We start from the raw sequence: 20,815 nt of genomic DNA on the forward strand, positions 1-20,815 counted from the left end.
GTTCCATGTCCAGTTCTAACTGTTGCTTCCTGACCTGCATATAGGTTTCTCAAGAGGCAGGTCAGGTGGTCTGGTATTCCCATCTCTTTCAGAATTGTACACAGTTTATTGTGATCCACACAGTCAAAGGCTTTGGCATAGTCCATAAAGCAGAAATAGATATTTTTTCTGGAACTCTCTTGCTTCTTCAGTGATCCACCGGATGTTGGGAATTTGATCTCTGGTTCCTCTGCCTTTTCTAAAACCAGCATTAACATTGGGAAGTTTACAGTTCACGTATTGCTGAAGCCTGGCTTGGAGAATTTTGAGAATTACTTTACTAGCATGTGAGATGAGTGCATTTGTGCAGTAGTTTGAGCATTCTTTGGCTTTGCCTTTCTTTGGGATTGGAATGAAAGCTGGCCTTTTCCAGTCCTGTGGCCACTGCTGAGTTTTCCCAATTTGCTGGCATATTGAGTGCAGCATTTTCACAGCATCATCTTTTAGGATTTGAAATAGTTCAATTGGAATTCCATCACCTCCACTAGCTTTGTTCATAGTGATGCTTCCTCAGGCCCACTGGACTTCACATTCTAGGATGTCTGGCTTTAGGTGAGTGTGAGTGATCACACCATCATAATTATCTGGGTCTTGAAGATCTTTTTTGTACAGTTCTTCTGTATATTCTTTCCACCTCTTCTTAATATCTTCTGCTTCTGTTAGGTCCATACCATTTCTGTCCTTTATCGAGCCCATCTTTGCATGAAATGTTCCCTTGGTGTCTCTAATTTTCTTGAAGAGATCTCTAGTCTTTCCCATTCTATTGTTTTCCTCTATTTCTTTGCATTGATTGCTGAAGAAGGCTTTCTTATCTCTCCTTGCTGTTCTTTGGAACTCTGCATTCAAATGGGTATATCTTTGTTTTCTACTTTGCTTTTCACTTCACTTCTTTTCACAACTATTTGTAAGGCCTCCTAGACAGCCATTTTGCTTTTCTGCATTTCTTTTTCTTGGGGATGGTCTTGACTCCTCTCTCTTGTACAATGCCATTAACCTGTTCAGTTCAGTCGCTCAATTGTGTCCGACTCTCTGCAACCCCGTGAATCGCAGCACGCCAGGCCTCCCTGTCCATCACCAACTCCCGGAGTTTACCCAAACTCATGTCCATCGAGTTGGTGATGCCATGCAGCCATCTCATCCTCTGTCGTCCCCTTCTCCTCCTTCCCTCAATCTCCCAGCGTCACGGTCTTTTCCAATGAGTCAACTTTTGCATCAGGTGGCCAAAGTATTGGAGTTTCAGCTTCAACATCAGTCCTTCCAATAAACACCCAGGACTGATCTCCTTTAGGATGGACTGGTTGGATCTCCTTGCAGTCCAAGGGACTCTCAAGAGTCTTCTCCAACACCACAGTTCAAAAGCATCAATTCTTCAGTGCTCAGCCTTCTTCACAGTCCAACTCTTACTTCCTTACGTGACCACTAGAAAAACCATAGCCTTGACTATATGGACCTTTATTGGCAAAGTAATGTCTCTGGTTTTTAATATGCTATCTAGGTTGGTCATAACTTTCCTTCCAAGGAGTAAGCATCTTTTAATTTCATGGCTGCATTCACCATGTGCACTGATTTTGAAGCTCCAAAAAATAAAGTCTGACACTGTTTCCACTGTTTTTTGGGGCCATTAACCTGTACTTTCCCTCAGTTCCTCCCCAACTGAAGGTAACTGTAATCTACTTCATATTTTTTTCTTTATTAGTTAAGTGCCATATGCTTATCGGATCTTAGTTCCCCAACTGGGAATTGAACCTCGGCCACAGCAGTGAAAGCACCAAGTCTTAACCACTGGACTTGCATGGAATTTCTGTACTCGCTGTCTATAGATTTTTCTATTCTTGTCTTCTCATAATCCTATGTATAGTATTGACTTTATAATATTTGAAGTTGGTTTATCCATGTGAAACATAAGATAATCAGTTTATGTTAACTTCTTTCTTCACTGGCATAATTTAAAGATGAATATGATCATAAGCACTTTGATACTGGTGATGAGAAATAAGAAAAGTCCAAGAAAATGTATTGGAGTTAAATTTAAGTAACTTACTTATAATCAAAATAATTTTTAAATCTAACTTGTCTTAGGTTGAAAAGCCATCATTGCTTGAAATATCATATACATGTATTAGAGTATGTGTATGCAGATACTTTTGTTGAAATACAAAGCTCTGATTTACTATAATGTATAGTTATGACTTTGTTAGTAATTGGCTACATATTATAGTAATTGAGAGGTATACTGTACATTAGATATACATAAAATTTATGTTTACATTTAGAAAATGAAGAAATTGAAAAGCCAAGACTTCTTTGGGGTCTTTACTTCAATATGAGAGATTCTTCAGATGTCAGCAGGAACTCTTATAATGATTTACCATCAAACGTTTATGTCTGCTCTGGCCCAGACTGTGCTTTAGGAAATGATAATGCAGTCAAACAGGTAAGGCTGTTGGTCTTTCTCAGTTTTAGATTAAGAAGTTGGTGTGGTAGGGAAAGTGAATTGTTTTTTCCTCTGAGAGGTGGACTAAAAAAGCATCTCTCTCATTTAATACCATCTCTGTAATTTGCTCCTAAACATTTTCTCTCTGAACAACAAAGCCGCATTAAATATATTTTAAATGTAGTATTAAATATTGTCCTGGTCTTGAATATAATGATGAAATATAAGAGATTGTTTATGAGTTCTATTGTGGGGATAAGGATAGAAGATCTTAGAAATACATATCCAGAAAATGAATTTATAATGCCAATATTCTAAAGAGACATTGCTTCTAATTTAAATTGTGGTCTATCAGTGTATTTTGAAATGCATGAACTTTTTTCCTCTTTAAACTTGAGTCATTTCAAAAGGCGTGTAACTGGTAAGGTAAACAAGATGTATTTTTCAAATGGCATTTTTAAGGCACATTCTTATCATGGAAAAGAACATACAGTTTTTCACAGTGAACATGATTCCTTTAATGTTTTGACACAAGCTGGTGTCCCAAAGCTACTATAATAACTGCTGAGGAATATGTTAAATCAAGGTTGAATTTGTGACAGCACTCCTGGGCAGGGCTATAAAGGTACAAGGTAGGTGACACAAAATGCCAAAAGTGAATTAAGACTCTACTAAGCTGAAAATTCATATGCATGTACAAATATACTTTTCTGCACTTTACCAAAAGAGAAGAGCAGAAAATACTGTTTTTGAGGCATAAGTCTAACCTTTTCAGCATATAGTTAGTACATCTATCTGTTGAATCAATAAATGGATAATTTAACATTTTTCTGAGACTACAGGTGGAAATTTCATTCCCACTAGTAGCAAGGATCTTATAGGAACAAATGGCTTCTTTGAGCCTTTAATTTTTCAGCATAGCAGCAAGGCCATGACCCATACATTTACAGTTGTTTGCCAGATTCTTTGTTTTTAATCCTCAGAGTCTAATGGTAATCCAGGATAATCATATTTAGTCAATGATAAGAAACAGAAACAGGAAGTCACATCTCTCATCCATTTTTTGTTCTGTTAGTTTAATAGGAACCCAGAATAGTTCAGTATCTATATTTATGGCTTAAAATGACCAGGTCGTTTTTGCTTTGATGTTCCATTTTTTCCCAAGCAGAAATTACCAACAAGTTATCAGCCAGATAACTTTATTTATCAGTAAACTTTAATGTTTTTTAACCAAAATGAAAGGCCTTAAATAAGGACTTAGTATACAAATGCTAATGTGATCTAAGCTGTAAGCTAGAAATTATAATTAAAGGATAATTTTATCATGAGTTAATTTGCTTCCCAAGAAGATAGACTTGAGTACAGTGTTACCACAGAAGAAAACAATAATGCTACTTCGGGTGCTAATTATTATATGCTATTAATTATAAGTAAGCTTATATTTGTTATATAGCTTTTAACCTCAAATAAGTTTTAGGAAAAATATTATAATGCCTATGTTAAAGGGCATCAATAATAACTTTTAAAAATAGCCAGTTTATTCAGATAAACTGTGTTCTAATTCTAGTATATTACACTGTGTTCATCCCAAATGCTAATTGATGACTCCTGTCTTCCAAATTGTCTATAAAACTCTCAGAATATCACCTAAGTTTTGTCCATGTAGGAACATAAGCACTTGGAGATTTCCATTTTCCTTTTTTTAAGTAAAATGCTTCATTTTACTGTTTGTCAAATTTGCATCTGCTGTTCTTATTTGTAAATGTATAGATGTTGAATAACATAGACCTGTCTCCCTTGTGTTCATTTGAAGCTATGATTTGAAGACATTAAAAATAAGAAGTAATCTGTGTTTGATACTCACAAGTTAAAGTTGTATGCAGGAGCATACCAAGACATTCCCAATTATGTAATTCTTTCTGTGACTTGCTAGTTTTGTGGTCTGTGTTCTATTTTTTTTTTTCTGAACCTCACATAGATACTTCTTTTCTTATATGAGGAATGTTTCATTTACCCACGCATATGATAAATAGACTGGTCTGTAGTCCCTACTGGTCTATACTCCCAAGGCAGTGATAGCTCACTCCTCTTTCAGGTCTCCCCATTGCCTTTGAGCTGCCACTGCCTTGGGAACAATAGTTAAATAGTGCTATACTCTGTATTATATTCCAAGTATGAAATGGGTTAAATTGGCTGATGCTGGACTGGTAGTATAACCACCATTAGAACGTTGTTTATATGGAGAGATCAGCAAATTGCTTATGACTTTTGGTACATAATTTGTAAGTTGAAGATGAACTTTCTTGGTTGTAAGAACTGTCAAGTTGCTCACATAGTGCAGTGGCATTTACTTTCTCAAGCTATTGAGGGAGAGGGCAATTTTAGGTGTCATATTTCCTGAAGCTTTCACTTACTGTGCATTTTCTATATGCCAAGCACTGTCTTAAGCATCTGATATATGTATTATCTTATTTAGTCCTCACAACAACCCTATGAGGTAAGTATCTGTTGCATCCCCATTTTACAGATGAGGAAATTAAAGCCCAAAGAGGCTAAATAACTTGGCCAAAGATCACATAGCTGGTAAATTTTAATCCAAGATTTAACCTCAGGTCTGTTGGACCCCACTGCTAGTACACACTTGTAGTGTACAGTACTTTGATCTTGTTAATGTAGATGCATCCTAAATACATTAAACTGCTAGATTGACAAAATATTTCTGTTTTTAGACTTCCTTGTAGCTCAAATGGTAAAGAATCTGCCTACAATGCAGGAGACCAAGGTTTGATCACTGGGTCAGGAAGATATTCTGGAGAAGGGAATGGCAATCCACTCCAGTATTCTTATCTGGAATATCCCATAGACATAGAAGCCTGGTGGGCTATAGTCCATGGGGTCACAAAGAATTGGACATGACTTAATGACTAACAGACACAATGTTAAGTAAACATTCAGTTCAGTTCAGTTCAGTCGCTCAGTCATGTCAGACTCTTTGCAACCCCATGAATCCCAGCACGCCAGGCCTCCCTGTCCATCACCAACTCCCGGAGTTCACTCAGACTCACGTCCATCGAGTCCGTGATGCCATCCAGCCATCTCATTATCTGTTGTCCCCTTCTCCTCCTGCCCACAATCTCTCCCAGCATCAGTCTTTTCCAGTGAGTCAACTCTCGCATGAGGTGGCCAAAGTACTGGAGTTTCAGCTTTAGCATCATTCCTTCCAAAGAAATCCCAGGGCTGATCTCCTTTAGAATGGACTGATTGGATCTCCTTGCAGTCCAAGGAACTCTCAAGAACCTTCTCCAACACGACAGTTGAAAAGCATCAATTCTTAGGCACTCAGCCTTCTTCACAGTCCAACTCCCACTACATCCATACATGACCACTGGAAAAGCCATAGCCTTGACTACACGGACCTTAGTCGGCAAAGTAATGTCTCTGCTTTTGAATATGCTGTCTAGGTTGGTCATAACTTTTCTTCCAAGGAGTAAGCGTCTTTTAATTTCATGGCTGCAATCACCATCTGCAGTGATTTTGGAGCCTAGAAAAATAAAGTCAGCCACTGTTTCCACTGTTTCCCCATCTATTTGCCATGAATTGATGGGACCAGATGCCATTATCTTAGTTTTCTGAATGTTGAGTTTTAAGCCAGCTTTTCCACTCTCCTCTTTGACTTTCAACAAGAGGCTTTTTAGTTCCTCTTCACTTTCTGCCATAAGGGTAGTGTCATCTGCATATCTGAGGTTATTGATATTTCTCCCAGCAATCTTGATTCCAGCTTGTGCTTCCTCTAGCCCAGCATTTCTCATGATGTACTCTGCATATAAGTTAAATAAGAAGGGTGACAATATACAGCCTTGACGTACTCCTTTTCCTATTTGGAACCAGTCTGTTGTTCCATGTCCAGTTCTAACTGTTGCTTCCTGACCTGCAAACAGATTTCTCAAGAGGCAGGTCAGGTGGTCTGGTATTCCCATCTCTTTCAGAATTTTCCACAGTTTATTGTGATCCACACAGTCAAAGGCTTTGGCATAGTCAGTAAAGCAGAAATAGATGTTTTTCTGGAACTCTCTTGCTTTTTCCAGGATCCAGCGGATGTTGGCAATTTGATCTCTGGTTCCTCTGCCTTTTCTAAAACCAGCTTAAACATCAGGAAGTTCACGGTTCACATATTGCTGAAGCCTGGCTTGGAAAATTTTGAGCATTACTTTACTAGAGTGTGAGATAAGTGCAATTGTTCAGTAGTTTGAGCATTTTTTGGCATTGCTTTTCTTTGGGATTGGAATGAAAACTGACCTTTTCCAGTCCTGTGGCCACTGCTGAGCTTTCCAAATTTGCTGGCATATTGAGTGCAGCACTTTCACAGCATCATCTTTCAGGATTTTAAACAACTCAACTGGAATTCCATCACCTCCAGTAGCTTTGTTCATAGTGATGCTTTCTAAGGCCCACTTGATTTCACATTCCAGGATGTCTGGCTCTAGATGAGTGATCACACCATCGTGATTATCTTAGGTCGTGAAGATCTTTTTTGTACCGTTCTGTGTATTCTTGCCACCTCTTCTTAATATCTTCTGCTTCTGTTAGGTCCATACCATTTCTGTCCTTTATCGAGCCCATCTTTGCATGAAGTGTTCCCTTGGTATCTCTAATTTTCTTGAAGAGATCTCTAGTCTTTCCCATTCTGTTCTTTTCCTCTATTTCTTTGCTTTGATCTCTGAAGAAGACTTTCTTATCTCTTCCTGCTATTCTTTGGAACTCTGCATTCAGATGCTTATATCTTTCCTTTTCTCCTTTGCTTTTCGCTTCTCTTCTTTTCTCTTATTTGTAAGGGTTCCCCAGACAGCCATTTTGCTTTTTTTTGCATTTCTTTTCCATGGGGATCGTCTTGATCCCTGTCTCCTGTACAATGTCATGAACCTCATTCCATAGTTCATCAGGCACTCTATCTATCAGATCTAGGCCCTTAAATCTATTTCTCACTTCCACTGTATAATCATAAGGGATTTGATTTAGGTCATACCTAAATGGTCTAGCAGTTTTCCCTACTTTCTTCAATTTAAGTCTGAATTTGGCAATAAGGAGTTCATGATCTGAGCCACAGTCAGCTCTCAGTCTTGTTTTTGTTGACTGTATAGAGCTTCTCCATCTTTGGCTGCAAAGAATATAATCAATCTGATTTCGGTGTTGACCATCTGGTGATGTCCATGTGTAGAGTCTTCTCTTGTGTTGTTGGAAGAGGGTGTTTGCTATGACCAGTGCATTTTCTTGGCAAAACTCTATTAGTCTTTGCCCTGCTTCATTCCGCATTCCAAGGCCAAATTTGCCTGTTACTCCAGGTGTTTCTTGACTTCCTACTTTTGCATTCCAGTCCCCGATAATGAAAAGGACATCTTTTTTCGGTGTAGTTCTACAAGTTCTTGTAGGTCTTCATAGAACCATTCAACTTCATCTTCTTCAGCATTACTGGTTGGGGCATAGACTTGTATTACGGTGATATTGAATAGTTTGCCTTGAAACGAACAGAGATCATTGTTGTTTTTGAGATTGCATCCAAGTACTGCATTTCAGACTCTTTTGTTGACCATGATGGCTACTCCATTTCTCCTGAGGGATTCCTACCCACAGTAGTAGATATAAGGTCATCTGAGTTAAATTCACCCATTCCAGTCCATTTTAGTTCGCTGATTCCTAGAATGTCAATGTTCACTCTTGCCATCTCCTGTTTGACCACTTCCAATTTGCCTTGATTCATGGACCTGACATTCCAGGTTCCTGTGCAATATTGCTCTTTACAGCATCAGACTTTGTTTCTATCACCTCAGCTTTTTTTCTCTGTACTTCCCAGTATAAGGAAACTTAGTCACAATATAATTAGCCTTTTTAAATTATTTTAACTACATGAAAGCCTTTACCCTTTAAGCTTACTTCTGGTTTTAAAAGGATGAAGATTAAAAGTTGACAATTAAGTACTCTGAACCAACCTCTTTGTATAACTCTCAGAACTGTGGCTTAGTTGGCAAATGAAATGAAACACACCAAGAAGCTTCCAGAAAGACCTTCCAGAAAGTGATGGTGCTAAAATGTTCCAGCAGTTGGAAAGAGAGGAGAGACTTGGGAAAGGCCGGAGTCTGGCCTTGGGAAATTGGCAACAGCAGGGGCCAGTGGCAGATGGGCTAAAGGGGGATTTCCACATCCGGTAGAGTACAAATAAGGGCAGGACAGCAAAACCTGCAGTTGGTTGGCAGTCTTAGGACACACGTTGTTCATGACAGGAATATACAGAAACAGATTGAGAGGGATCCAGCCCCGAAAATTGGGGTTCAGGGGAATCTATCCTATAGAGAGGTGGCAAAAGAGAGACAAGGTGTAAGATACAGAGGAACTGGAGTAGAAGTAAAAGAAAGAGTAATAATAATTATAGTATTTATATTCAATATTTGCACAATATACCGTTTCTAAAATTCTTCCATTTATATATATCCTTGGACTGCAAGGAGATCCAACCAGTCCATTCTGAAGGAGATCAACCCTGGGATTTCTTTGGAAGGAATGATGCTAAAGCTGAAGCTCCAGTACTTTGGCCACCTCATGCGAAGAGTTGACTCATTGGAAAAGACTCTGATGCTGGGAGGGATTGGGGGCAGGAGGAGAAGGGGACGACCGAGGATGAGATGGCTGGATGGCATCACAGACTCGATGGATGTGAGTCTGAGTGAACTCCAGGTGATGATGATGGACAGGGAGGCCTGGCATGCTGCGATTCATGGGGTCGCAAAGAGTCGGAAATGACTGAGCGACTGAACTGAACTGAACTTACATGTATAGCTACGTGTGTGTGTATGTGTGTGTAAACTGTATTGTAGAGATGTTGGATATAAATATTACAACATACATTACGTATATGTACATACATATGCATACATCATATATATATATATACATAGAGAGAGAGATTCTATTCCATGCCTGGCACTAAGGATTCAGAGTTAATTAAAACCTAGTCATCATTCCTGGGTGAATCACTGTCTAGTAAAGGAGAAAATACTTTGGCCACCTCATGTGAAGAGTTGACTCACTAGAAAAGACTTTGATGCTGGGAGGGATTGGGGGCAGGAGGAGAAAGGGATGACAGAGGATGAGATGGCTGGATCACATCACCGACTCAGTGGACATGAGTTTGGGTGAACTCCGGGAGCTGGTGACGGACAGGGAGGTCTGGTGTGCTGCAATTAATCGGGTCACAAAAAGTCGGACACGACTGAGCAGCTGAACTGAACTGAACTGAACTGAAAGGAGAAAAACATAGAAACAAATGACATTGCAGTTTGGTATATGCAATAAAAGAATGATATTGGGACTTCTCTGATGGTCCAGTGGTTAAGACTGGATTTCCAATGCAGGGAGTGCAGGTTCAATCCCTGGTTCAAGAACCATCCTACATGCTCTATGGTGAGGCCATAAACAAATAAAAGAATAGATTTAAAAAACAAGAAGAAGAACGATATTGAAAGTATAAAGGTAATATAGAGGAGGCACAAGTCCTATCTAGGAGTCAGAGAACCTTACACAGAAAGATATAAAAGATGAATAGCAATTCTTCATCCAAATGGAAGACAATCAAATTGAAACATTCCATATATTATTTTCACCAGCCTAGGCTGTAAACATCATAGTTTAAGAAGTCAGTCAGTCAGTTCAGTCACTCTGTTGTGTCCGACTCTTTCTGACCCCATGGATTGCAACACACCAGGGCTCCTTGTCCAGCACCAACTCCCAGAGTTTATTCAAACTCATGTCCATTGAGTTGGTGATGCCATCCAGCCATCTCATCCTCTGTCATCCCCTTCTCCTCCCACCTTCAATCTTTCCCAGCATCAGGGTCTTTTCCAGTGAGTCCATTCTTTGTATCAGGTGACCAAAGTATTGGAGCTTCTTCAGCATAAGTCCTACAAGTGAATATTCAAGACTGTTTTCCTCTAGGATGGACTGGTTGGATCTCCTTGCAATCCAAGGGACCCTCAAGAATCTTTTCCAACACCACAATTCAAAAGCATCAATTCTTTGGCACTCAGCTTTCTTTATAGTCCCAATTTTCACATCCATACATGACTACTGAAAAAACCATAGCTTTGACTAGATGGACCGTTGTTGACAAAGTAGTGTCTCTGCTTTTTAATATGATGTCTGGGTTGGTCATACCTTTTCTTCCAAGGAGTAAGCATCTTTTAATTTCATGGCTGTAGTCACTATCTGCAGTGATTTTGGAGCCCAAAAAGTAAAGTTTGTCACTGTTTCCACTGTTTCCCCATCTATTTCCCATGAATTGATGGGACCAGATGCCATGATCTTAGTTTTCTGAATATTGAGTTTTAAGCCAACTTTTTCACTCTCTTCTTTCACTTTCATCAAGAGACTCTTTAGTTCTTCTTCACTTTCTGCCGTAAGGGTGGTGTCATCTGCATAGCTGAGGTTATTGATATTTCTCCCAGTAATCTTGATTCCAGCTTGTGCTTCCTCTAGCCCAGTGTTTCTCATGATGTACTCTGCATATAAGTTAAATAAGCAGGGTGACAATATACAGCCTTGACGTACTCCTTTTCCTATTTGGAACCAGTCTGTTGTTCCATGTCCAGTTCTAACTGTTGCTTCCTGACCTGCATAGAGATTTCTCAAGAGGCAGATCAGGTGGTCTGGTATTCCCATCCCTTGAAGAATTTTCCACAGTTTATTGTGATGCACAAAGTCAAAGGCTTGGGCATAGTCAATAAAGCAGAAATAGATGTTTTTCTGGAACTCTTGCTTTTTCCATGATCCAGCGGATGTTGGCAATTTGATCGCTGGTTCCTCTGCCTTTTCTAAATCCTACTTGAACATCTGGAACTTGATGGTTCACGTACTGTTGAAGCCTCCAACAAACAGGTAATAGTGTGTAGCAAAAAGTCTGAGAGGAAGAGATGAGGTGAACTAGAAGATAATGAGAACAGAGAAGATAGGCCTGAAGAGTTTTGTTCGCCATAATCATCTTGGATTTTTATCCTATTCAGTTCAGTTCAGTTCAGTCGCTCAGTCGTGTGTGACTCGTTGCAACCCCATGAATAACAGCAGGCCAGGCCTCCCTGTCCATCACCAACTCCCGAGGTTCACTCAAACTCATGTCCATCGAGTCAGTGATGCCATCCAGCCATCTCATCCTCTGTCGTCCCCTTCTCCTCCTGCCCCCTATCCCTCCCAGCATCAGGGTCTTTTCCACTGAGTCAACTCTTCACATAAGGTGGCCAAAGTATTAGAGTTTCAGCTTTAGCATCAGTCCTTCCAGTGAACACCCAGGACTGATCTCCTTTAGGATGGACTAGTTGGATCTCCTTGCAGTCCAAGGGACTCTCAAGAGTCTTCTCCAATACCACAGTTCAAAAGCATCAATTCTTCGGCGCTCAGCCTTCTTCACAGTCCAACTCTCACATCCATACATAACCACTGGAAAAATCATAGCCTTGACTACACGGACCTTTGTTGGCAAAGTAATCTCTCTGCTTTTAAATATGCTATCTAGGTTGGTCATAAGTTTCCTTCCAAGGAGGAAGCATCTTTTAATTTCTTGGCTGCAGTCACCATCTGCAGTACTTTTGAAGCCCAAAAAAAATCTGACACTGTTTTCACCATTTCCCCATTATTTCCCATGAAGTGATGGGACCAAATGCCATGGTCTTAGTTTTCTGAATGTTGACTTTAAGCCAACTTTTTCACTCTCCTCTTTCACTTTCAACAAGAGGCTTTTTAGTTCCTCTTCACTTTCTGCCATAAGAGTGGTGTCATCTGCATATCTGAGGTTATTGATATTTCTCCTGGAAATCTTGCTTCCAGCTTGTGCTTCTTCCAGCCCAGCGTTTCTCATGATGTACTCTGCATATAAGTTAAATAAGAAGGGTGACAATATACAGCCTTGACATACTCCTTTTCCTATTTGGATAGAGTCTGTTGTTCCATGTCCAGTTCTAACTGTTGCTTCCTGACCTGCAAACAGATTTCTCAAGAGGCAGGTCAGGTGGTCTGGTATTCCCATCTCTTGAAGAATTTTCCACAGTTTATTGGGATCCACACAGTCAAAGGCTTAGGCATAGTCCATAAAGCAGAAATAGATGTTTTTACAGAACTCTCTTGCTTTTTTGATGATCCAGTGGATGTTGGCAATTTGATCTCTGGTTCCTCTGCCTTTTCTAAAACCAGCTTGGACATCTGGAAGTTCACGGTGCATGTATTGCTGAAGCCTGGCTTGGAGAATTTTGAGCATTACTTTACTAGCATGTGAGATGAGTGCAATTGTGTGGTAGTTTGAGCATTCTTTGGCATTGCCTTTCTTTGGGATTGGAATGAAAACTGACCTTTTCCAGTCCTGTGGCCACTGCTGAGTTTTCCCAATTTGCTGGCATATTGAGTACAGCAGTTTCACAGCATCATCTTTCAGGATGTGAAATAGCTCCACTGGAATTCCATCACCTCCACTAGGGTTGTTCATAGTGATGCTTCCTAAGGCCCACTTGACTTCTCATTCCAGAATGTCTGGCTCTAGGTGAGTGATCACAGCATCATGATTATCTTGGTCGTGAAGATCTTTTTTGTACAGTTCTTCTGTGTATTCTTGCCACCTCTTCCTAATATCTTCATGGCAGGTCCAAAAGTATACCCTTGAATTTTACTTAAGAAGGAAAGAAACTGTTCTATTTACTGGATGCAGAAGTATGCAATTATAGATGGCCATCTAGCAAATAGTTTTGATTTTGCAACCCATATAATGTATTTTGCAGCTGCTTGACTCCACCATTGCAATGCAAAAGCAGCTATAGATAGATAAATAAGAGTGTGTTCCAATAAAACTTTATTTATTAAAACAGACAACAGGCTGGATCTGGCCTGTGGGCTGTAGTTGTCAACTCCTGGCCTAATGGATGACCTTGTGTGTACATTAGGACAGAGGGTTGAAGTGCTACAGACAGACATTGTAAACTTTAAAGCAAAACAAGCATATATCTTAAAACCCTTTAATGACTTTCTTTTACTAGTAGGGTAGCATGCAAGCTACCTAACTTGGCAGGGACCCCTATCTAACAAAGAAGTATATTCATGTAAATAAAACTAGGAATATGTTTAGAATAGAATAACAATGCTACTTGCCACATTTACTTTCTTGTATGTGTGTATGTGTTTGTTGTTTTTAATTAAGATCACGTTTACTTTCTTATTCTCTTACCCTGTCAGACTAAGCTCAGCTTAAATCTTGACATTTTAATTTCTGTTATTATTAATAACAGTGATAACAGTTACCATATAAAGAAGCTTACTCTCTTCTATGCTGTAGACAAAGAGAGCAAGGCTCAGATGCTAATTAAACATTCCCTAGATCACATCACTGCTGCATTTGGCATGGTTTTCTATTCAGAGTCCATAGTCTTAGATTATGTAATACTCCTCAAAGCAGAGGGAAGAAAACTAGAAAAGCAAGTAGGTGAACAATGAACAATGTTCTTGATTTGAACAGTTGTTAAAATTGGTATATGCTAAATTCGACTACAGATATCACAGATAAGCTCTATTAAGAAATTATTTAAAGAATATTAAAAGAAATTTTATTTCTGTTGACACATAGAATAAACGACCTTAAAGTCTTGACTAGGCACCTGATCAAGTACTGATATACTTGAAGGGTGGGTCTGAATGAATGTATTTGAGTTCTGAAAGCAGATTTTAGAAGGTTATGTATGCTGTATAAAGTTCTGTAACTTAATGATTATAAGAGTGATACTTCATTTTTTAAATTGTTCCAAAAAGGTTCATATATTTTAAGTTAGTGTTCAAAAACTATTGTGCCCTTTCTTCCCTGGCCAGGCTGAAGCACTTTTCCAACAAATCTGCCCCAACGAAGACTTCTGTCCTCCCCCACCGAATCCTGAAGACATTATCCTTGATGGAGACACTTTACAACCAGAGGCTTCAGAATCCAGTGCCTTACCAGAGGCCAGCTCAGAGACTCCCAAAGAAAGCTCAAATCTGAAAAACCCAGAGGAGCCCTCTAAGTAATGAGTATATGCCAAACTGGATACCACACTGTGGAAAATCCTCCTAGCCTGAGAGTCTTCTTGATGGAAGAACTGTTTGAAAAATGTTACAAAACAGCAGCCAGTTAACATGCAGAATTACAAGAGAAACAATAAAAGATATCCAAAAGAGGATTTTCCTTAAAGAGGACATTCTAAGACCACAAAACACTTTGTAAAGCACATTGACTTGCCTGCTTTAAGATACCAAACCTGTGGAATTAGCAGATAAAAATTATAAAGTAGATTGATTCCCAGAAATACAGCTATGTTTATGAAAGTGATCCTATGCCTTGTTAGTAATTCTGTGGTAGTAGGACAGCTTTTGCCTGCCACTTTGCTTGAAAGCCACATATTTTGAATTGGCTCAAAAATTTACTTTGATTATTTGAGTTATATTTTCTTTATGGGTGTGAGCATTGTGACACAAATGATGAAAGTATATGAGTATATGTAGCTGAAAAAAATTAAAGTGTCGTAATCCAAGCAGGAGCCTATCTTTGAAATAGAGGTTTGTTTTGTTCTCTATCTTGAAGAGAATTGAAGATACTATATTAAAGTAGACACTTTTACAAGCAAGGCATGAGTCCCTTACTCAGTGTTTTTTTTTAAATGTTAATAGTATTTGTATTTGAGTCCTGAACAGTCTATGAAAGCTCAGTACTGGAAAAATGAAAGGAAAGATTTGAATAGGCTTCTTTGGTGTTTGGAAATTCTTTCTAGTTGAGTACCTGGAGCACTAACCTGATTGTCTATGGACCTATTAGGCAAATATGATGATGATATTTGCAAATTGCCTAGTATGATATTAGGGAAAATGTTTACTTTCTGCACCTCAGTTTCTCTACATGTCTACTGTATAAGAATTATTTTGAAGATATATGCAGTGCTATCCTTAGAATGATTTTTCTGAAATAAAAGTTCTTTCAGAATTTTCTCATTGACTTGGGGGTGAATATCAGATCTCGTGCAGCAAATAATTGTTTGCTGTCACTTCCCGCAACACAGTAAATCATAATGTTTTTATTGCATTAAGCTTTTAAAATAAAAATCTTTCTTAAATTAGTATTTAATAGTCTTATAGAAGAGTAAACATAGTAACATATAGAATTGTGGTTTTAAATCTTAATAAGGAAAACATTCTATAAACTCTTCATATTCCTTTTCTAGTAATTAGACCTGAAACCTCCAATGACTCTAAACAGAATATGACAATTGATAAACCCTAATATGCACTTAACATAAAAATATAAGGGCTGTGAATAGACAACAAATCTAGGTACATTGAGTGCCTGTATTAAAATCTTTCCAAATGCTGAGCTCTGATGGTTTACCTTCTTTGAGCAATAGTTTCGACTTAACAACTTATTTGAATAAATAGATTCATTGAAAGTGTATTGTCACACCGTCTGGCCGGTATTGCTGATCAGAGAGCCATGGCTACAGTAGAAAGCACATAGTTCTTACATTCTTCAGCTGTAGCAGGGCTTTGACCTCTCCAGATTTCAGCCGGCTCTTTACGGTCACAGACTCATGAGAAATGGAAAGAATGTAGCTCTTGCCTCACCTTTTAACCCCCCAGCAGGGTTTAAATTCAGCAGATACAGCTGAATCCAGAGGAAAATCTTCCAAGCCTCTCAGGCTACTCCTAACCCCTTTCCCCATTGCACAGCCTTTCCCCTATCTCTTTAATCCCCTCTATCCCTCTCTTCCCTTTTTATAATGTTATACAAATCAGGGACAATAGAATTACATTATAACCTACTTTGTTATGTGGATTCAGATCTGTCTTAAATTATATTTCCTGAAACCCAACTATGGTATGCGCTAAATGCAAAGTAGACACATATAAGCACTGGGTATTGGTCCTGCCCTGCAGTACCAGCAATATAAAAGGTTCCACTATATGAGAGCATTGAGTTTGAATACAAATGCAGTAAGCTGCACCAATTAAAGTATTGTACTTTGTTATAGTCTTAGAGTTAAGGCCTCTTGATACATCATGCACACTTATGTAAACAGCCAATCAGGGTAGACCCAGAATAACTAGAAAAATTCTGATAGCTTTACTACAGTTCTCTGAACAATGAAGGAGATATTCTGTGGTCTCATGGCCCAATCTATACTGTACCCTATTTCATCCATTAGCCAGTATCAGAATTTCTCTTCTGGATTATTTATTAATACTGTTGAAATGTTTAAAAGCTCCTGAATATCATTAGTGATGATTAAGATAATACACAGCTGTTTAAAACTTTGTGTTAGAAAACTTTAGATACTTCCTCTTGCCTCAGAATGAAATAGAAATTATTCTAAGAACATTCTTTTCAGCTGTCTTACTGCAAATACTTGTTTTCAGAGCTTTAAAGAAAAGTCTTTCGGTTTTATTGTAAAACCGTAAGCATGAAGTCATATGAATAAAATTTAGATGTTTGTACATGATGCAGAAATTTCATTAGCTAGTTTTAAATTTTGAAAATTGCTGTTATCAAAGAATTGTTATTGCTGTTTTAAAATGTGTTATGCATGCTTCTTATTAGCCAAAGTGATAATACCATTCAGTTTAGTCATCAGTATGAAAACAGATTACTAATCCTATGTTGCTACTGTATTTTTGTCCAGTTGGTATGCCTGCCCAGAAAAACATACATATATATATATAAAATAAACATATATTTTTCTACAGGAAAACTGAGTTATAATTTTCCCATCTACTATTATACTTAGCTGCTTATAGAAAAATGGTCATGTTAATGATAAACTTCTGGAATAGTAATTTTTGAGGTTGGCAGCCCTCTGCCTAAAATAATGGGCATGCTAATGATTAACTTCTGTCACAGCTATAGTTCTGGAGAAAGCAAAGTATGTCTAAAGTCCTAAAAACCTCAAAAAAAATTTTTTGTTGAAATTTTATCACTAAATAGTAATGATCCTTAAAAGCAATTTTCTTACAGATAAGTATTTACTGCCATTAGGATAATTTCTCTCAACTCTTGACTGATTTTCTTAAGTGCATTTCAGAAAGCATGAATATATGGTTATTCATAATTTGCACACTGTAACAGTAAGTTTTCAGAGGAAATAAAGTCTGTTTTAATGCCTTTCAGGTGTGGTATCCTATTTTTTAATATTAAAATTTTGTATATATGCCAAGAAATGAAAGATTGTCTTGAAATTGATTTATTTGTTGATATTGGTCTATTATTTAACCTCTCAGTTAATTTTCCAGCTATATATTTGATTTTATTTCTAGGCATCTGCTGACTGTGTCAGGCTTTTGAAAAAGGCAATCAAATGATACATGGGTATGATTTACTTAGCAAACTGTTCTAGATGCCAGCATCAAGCTTCATTCTGTTTGAAATCAGTGTTCTGAGGCATGGGGTATGGCATTACAATACACTACCTGCAAACTGTTTTCCCATCTCACTTAGTGTATGAGACTCTGAAATGTTTTTCTTATTTACTTCATGAATGAGAATCTGAAATGTTTTTCTTTGTGGTGGTTGAGTCCCCAGTAGCTTACAACAGATAAGAAACTGTTGATATTCTTTTCATGCAGAAATCATTCACTGAACTGATTTGTTCTTGAATCAAATGATTATAGCAGAGTGACATTTTCTGTGAATTCCAGGTAGTTTCTAAATCTTCTCAGACAGGATGTATTCAAAAGATAACATCATTATTTCTAAACTGGCAATTTATCTGTGTTATTAATAAATCAAGTTTAAAAAAGATAAGGTTAATTGAATTTTTTAAACAAGTAGCTAGATTATCCTTCAAGCACATTGAAGCTCAGAGTATTCACACTTTTTTAAACAAGTGCTTTGATATGTTTGAATTCTTTGATGATGGCTTTTTAAAAATGCAAGAGGTTTAACCCTTAACATCCTAGGTCACACTTTGAAAACCACCTTTTCTTTTTTTTCTATTATAGTTTAGCTGTGGGGCTACAATGAGATGCCCTTCCCATACAAGTTGCCACGTCTGCTCTTTGTGATGATGATGACTCTTAAGACCATTTGACAGATAATCAATAGAACTTGGATTCTAGTAGACTGGAGGGTCTTATCGCCTATCACCACAGGGCAATTTATGTTGGTAACACCTATTAATGTTAATAGGACTTGCATGTGTAAGTCCTCTTCCTGTCAGTGAGACAGTTGACCCCTGAAAGAAATATTCTTTAAAGATGGACAGTTTTACTCTAGAAACATTAGTGAATCGTCCTATTCAAATTGTTCATGTGTGGAAAAAATAGTATTTCAGCAGAGGATTTGTAGAGCTTGAAAAGATGACATACTATCTCATAGTTTCTATTCACAGTCTAATATATATTAGACACTATTACTCTTCATCTTATCAACATAGCATTTTTCTCTTATTCTCACTTATTTTTATTTTGTAATTGAAGTATAGTTGACATTCAGCACTATGTTAGCTCCAGGTATGCAACATGTGATTCGATATTCCTATACAATACAAAATGATTACCGTAGTAAGTCTAGTTATCAACTGTCACCATACAAAGTTATTACAATATTGACTATATTCCCCATGCTATACATCAGATCCCCATGATTCATTTATTTACTGGAAATTTGTACCTCTTAATCTCCCTCACTGATTTCACTCATCCTCCCCACGCTTCTCCTCTCTGGCAATCTATTTTTTCTCTGTATCTACAAACCTATTTGTTACGTTCATTTGATTTGTGTTTTAGATTCCACATATAAGTGAAATAAAATAGTATTTGTATTTCCCACCTGCCTTATTTCATTGAGTGTCATGCACTATAGGTGCAATCCCTTTCAAACCACCAATAGCATTTTTCACAGAACTAGAACAAATAATATAAAAATTTGTATGGAAACACAAAAGACCCCAAAAAGTCAAGACAGTCTTGAGAAAGAAAAAGCTAGAAGTATCACACTATATAGTTTCAAACTATATTACAAAGCTACTGTAATCAAAACAACACAGTGGCACAAAAACATAGATCAATGAAACAGAATAGCCCAGAAATAAGTCCACATTTACATGGACAATTAATGTATGACAAAGGAGGCAAGAATATGCAATGGGGGAAAGAGAGCCTCTAATAAATAATATTGGGAAGATTGGGCAGCATTCTCACACAATATACAAAAATAAGCTACAACTGGATTAAGGACTTAAATATAAGACCTAAAAATATAAAACCCTTAGAAGACAACATAGGTAAAACAAACTTTGACATCGATCTTAGCAATATTTCTTTGGATCTGTCTCAAGCAAGAAAAAAGCAAACAAATGAGCTATCAAACAAAAAAGTTGCACATCTAAGGAAACTATTGACAAAATGAAAAGACAACCTATGGAATGGGAGAAAATATGTGCAAATAATATGACCAAGAAGTTAATATTCAAGATACATATATAGACCATAAAACGTTAAGTATCAAAACCCAATTTATAAGTGGGCAGAAGTCTGAACTGATATTTTTCCAAGAAGGATATGCAAATGGCCAACAGGCACACACACACACACACACAAATGCTCAACATCACCAATCAGAGAAATGCAAATCAAAACAACAGATTATCACCTCACACCAGTCAAAATGACTATCATCAAAAAGTCTACTAGTAACAAACGTTGATAAGAATGTGGAGAAAAGAGAATTCTAGTACATTGTTAGTAGGATTGTAAATTGGTGCAGCCATTATGGAAAACAATATAAAGGTTCCTCAAAAAAGCAGAATAGAAGGATCATATGATCCAGCAATTTCACTACAAGGTATTAACATATATCCAAAGCAAATGAAAATGCTAGTTCAAAAATATGCATGCATCACAATGTTCATAGCAGAATTATTTATTTCAATACAGTAGCCAAGACATGGAAGCAATCTAAGTGTCCATCAACAGATGAATGGATAAAGAAGATGTGATATATATAGATATACATACACAATGAAATATTACTGAGTCATAAAAATGAATGAAATTCTGCCATTTACAACAATATGGTTGGACCTAGAGGGTATTATGCTTAGTGAAATAAGACAAAGAAAGAAAGGAATGTGGGGCTTCTCTGGTGGTCCAGTGGTTAAGAATCCACCTGCTAATGCAGGGGATCCGAGTTTGATCCCTGGTCCAGGGATCAATGACCCCACGTGCCACGGAGCAACTAAGCCTGTGTGCCACAACTATTGAGCCAAAGTGCTGTAGTTACTGAAGCCTGCATGCTTAGAGCCCATTCTCTGC

At 37.7% G+C, this 20,815-nt stretch overlaps 1 protein-coding gene across 1 annotated transcript in view; it reads left to right on the forward strand.

Annotated features, from left to right (window-relative positions):
- CHM (CHM Rab escort protein) overlaps positions 1–17,671 on the forward strand; it is a 242,408-nt gene extending 224,737 nt beyond the window's left edge. The window contains exons 14-15 of the mRNA XM_040265616.1: positions 2,313–2,473; positions 14,357–17,671. Coding sequence (XP_040121550.1) covers positions 2,313–2,473; positions 14,357–14,548 — 353 coding nt within the window. The 3' untranslated portion in view covers positions 14,549–17,671. The remainder of the gene's footprint in view (positions 1–2,312; positions 2,474–14,356) is intronic.
- The last annotated feature ends 3,144 nt before the right edge of the window (positions 17,672–20,815 follow it).

The sequence above is a fragment of the Oryx dammah genome, unplaced genomic scaffold (assembly GCF_014754425.2).
Source record: "Oryx dammah isolate SB20612 unplaced genomic scaffold, SCBI_Odam_1.1 HiC_scaffold_23, whole genome shotgun sequence".
In the NCBI taxonomy this organism is placed as follows: Eukaryota; Metazoa; Chordata; class Mammalia; order Artiodactyla; family Bovidae; genus Oryx; species Oryx dammah.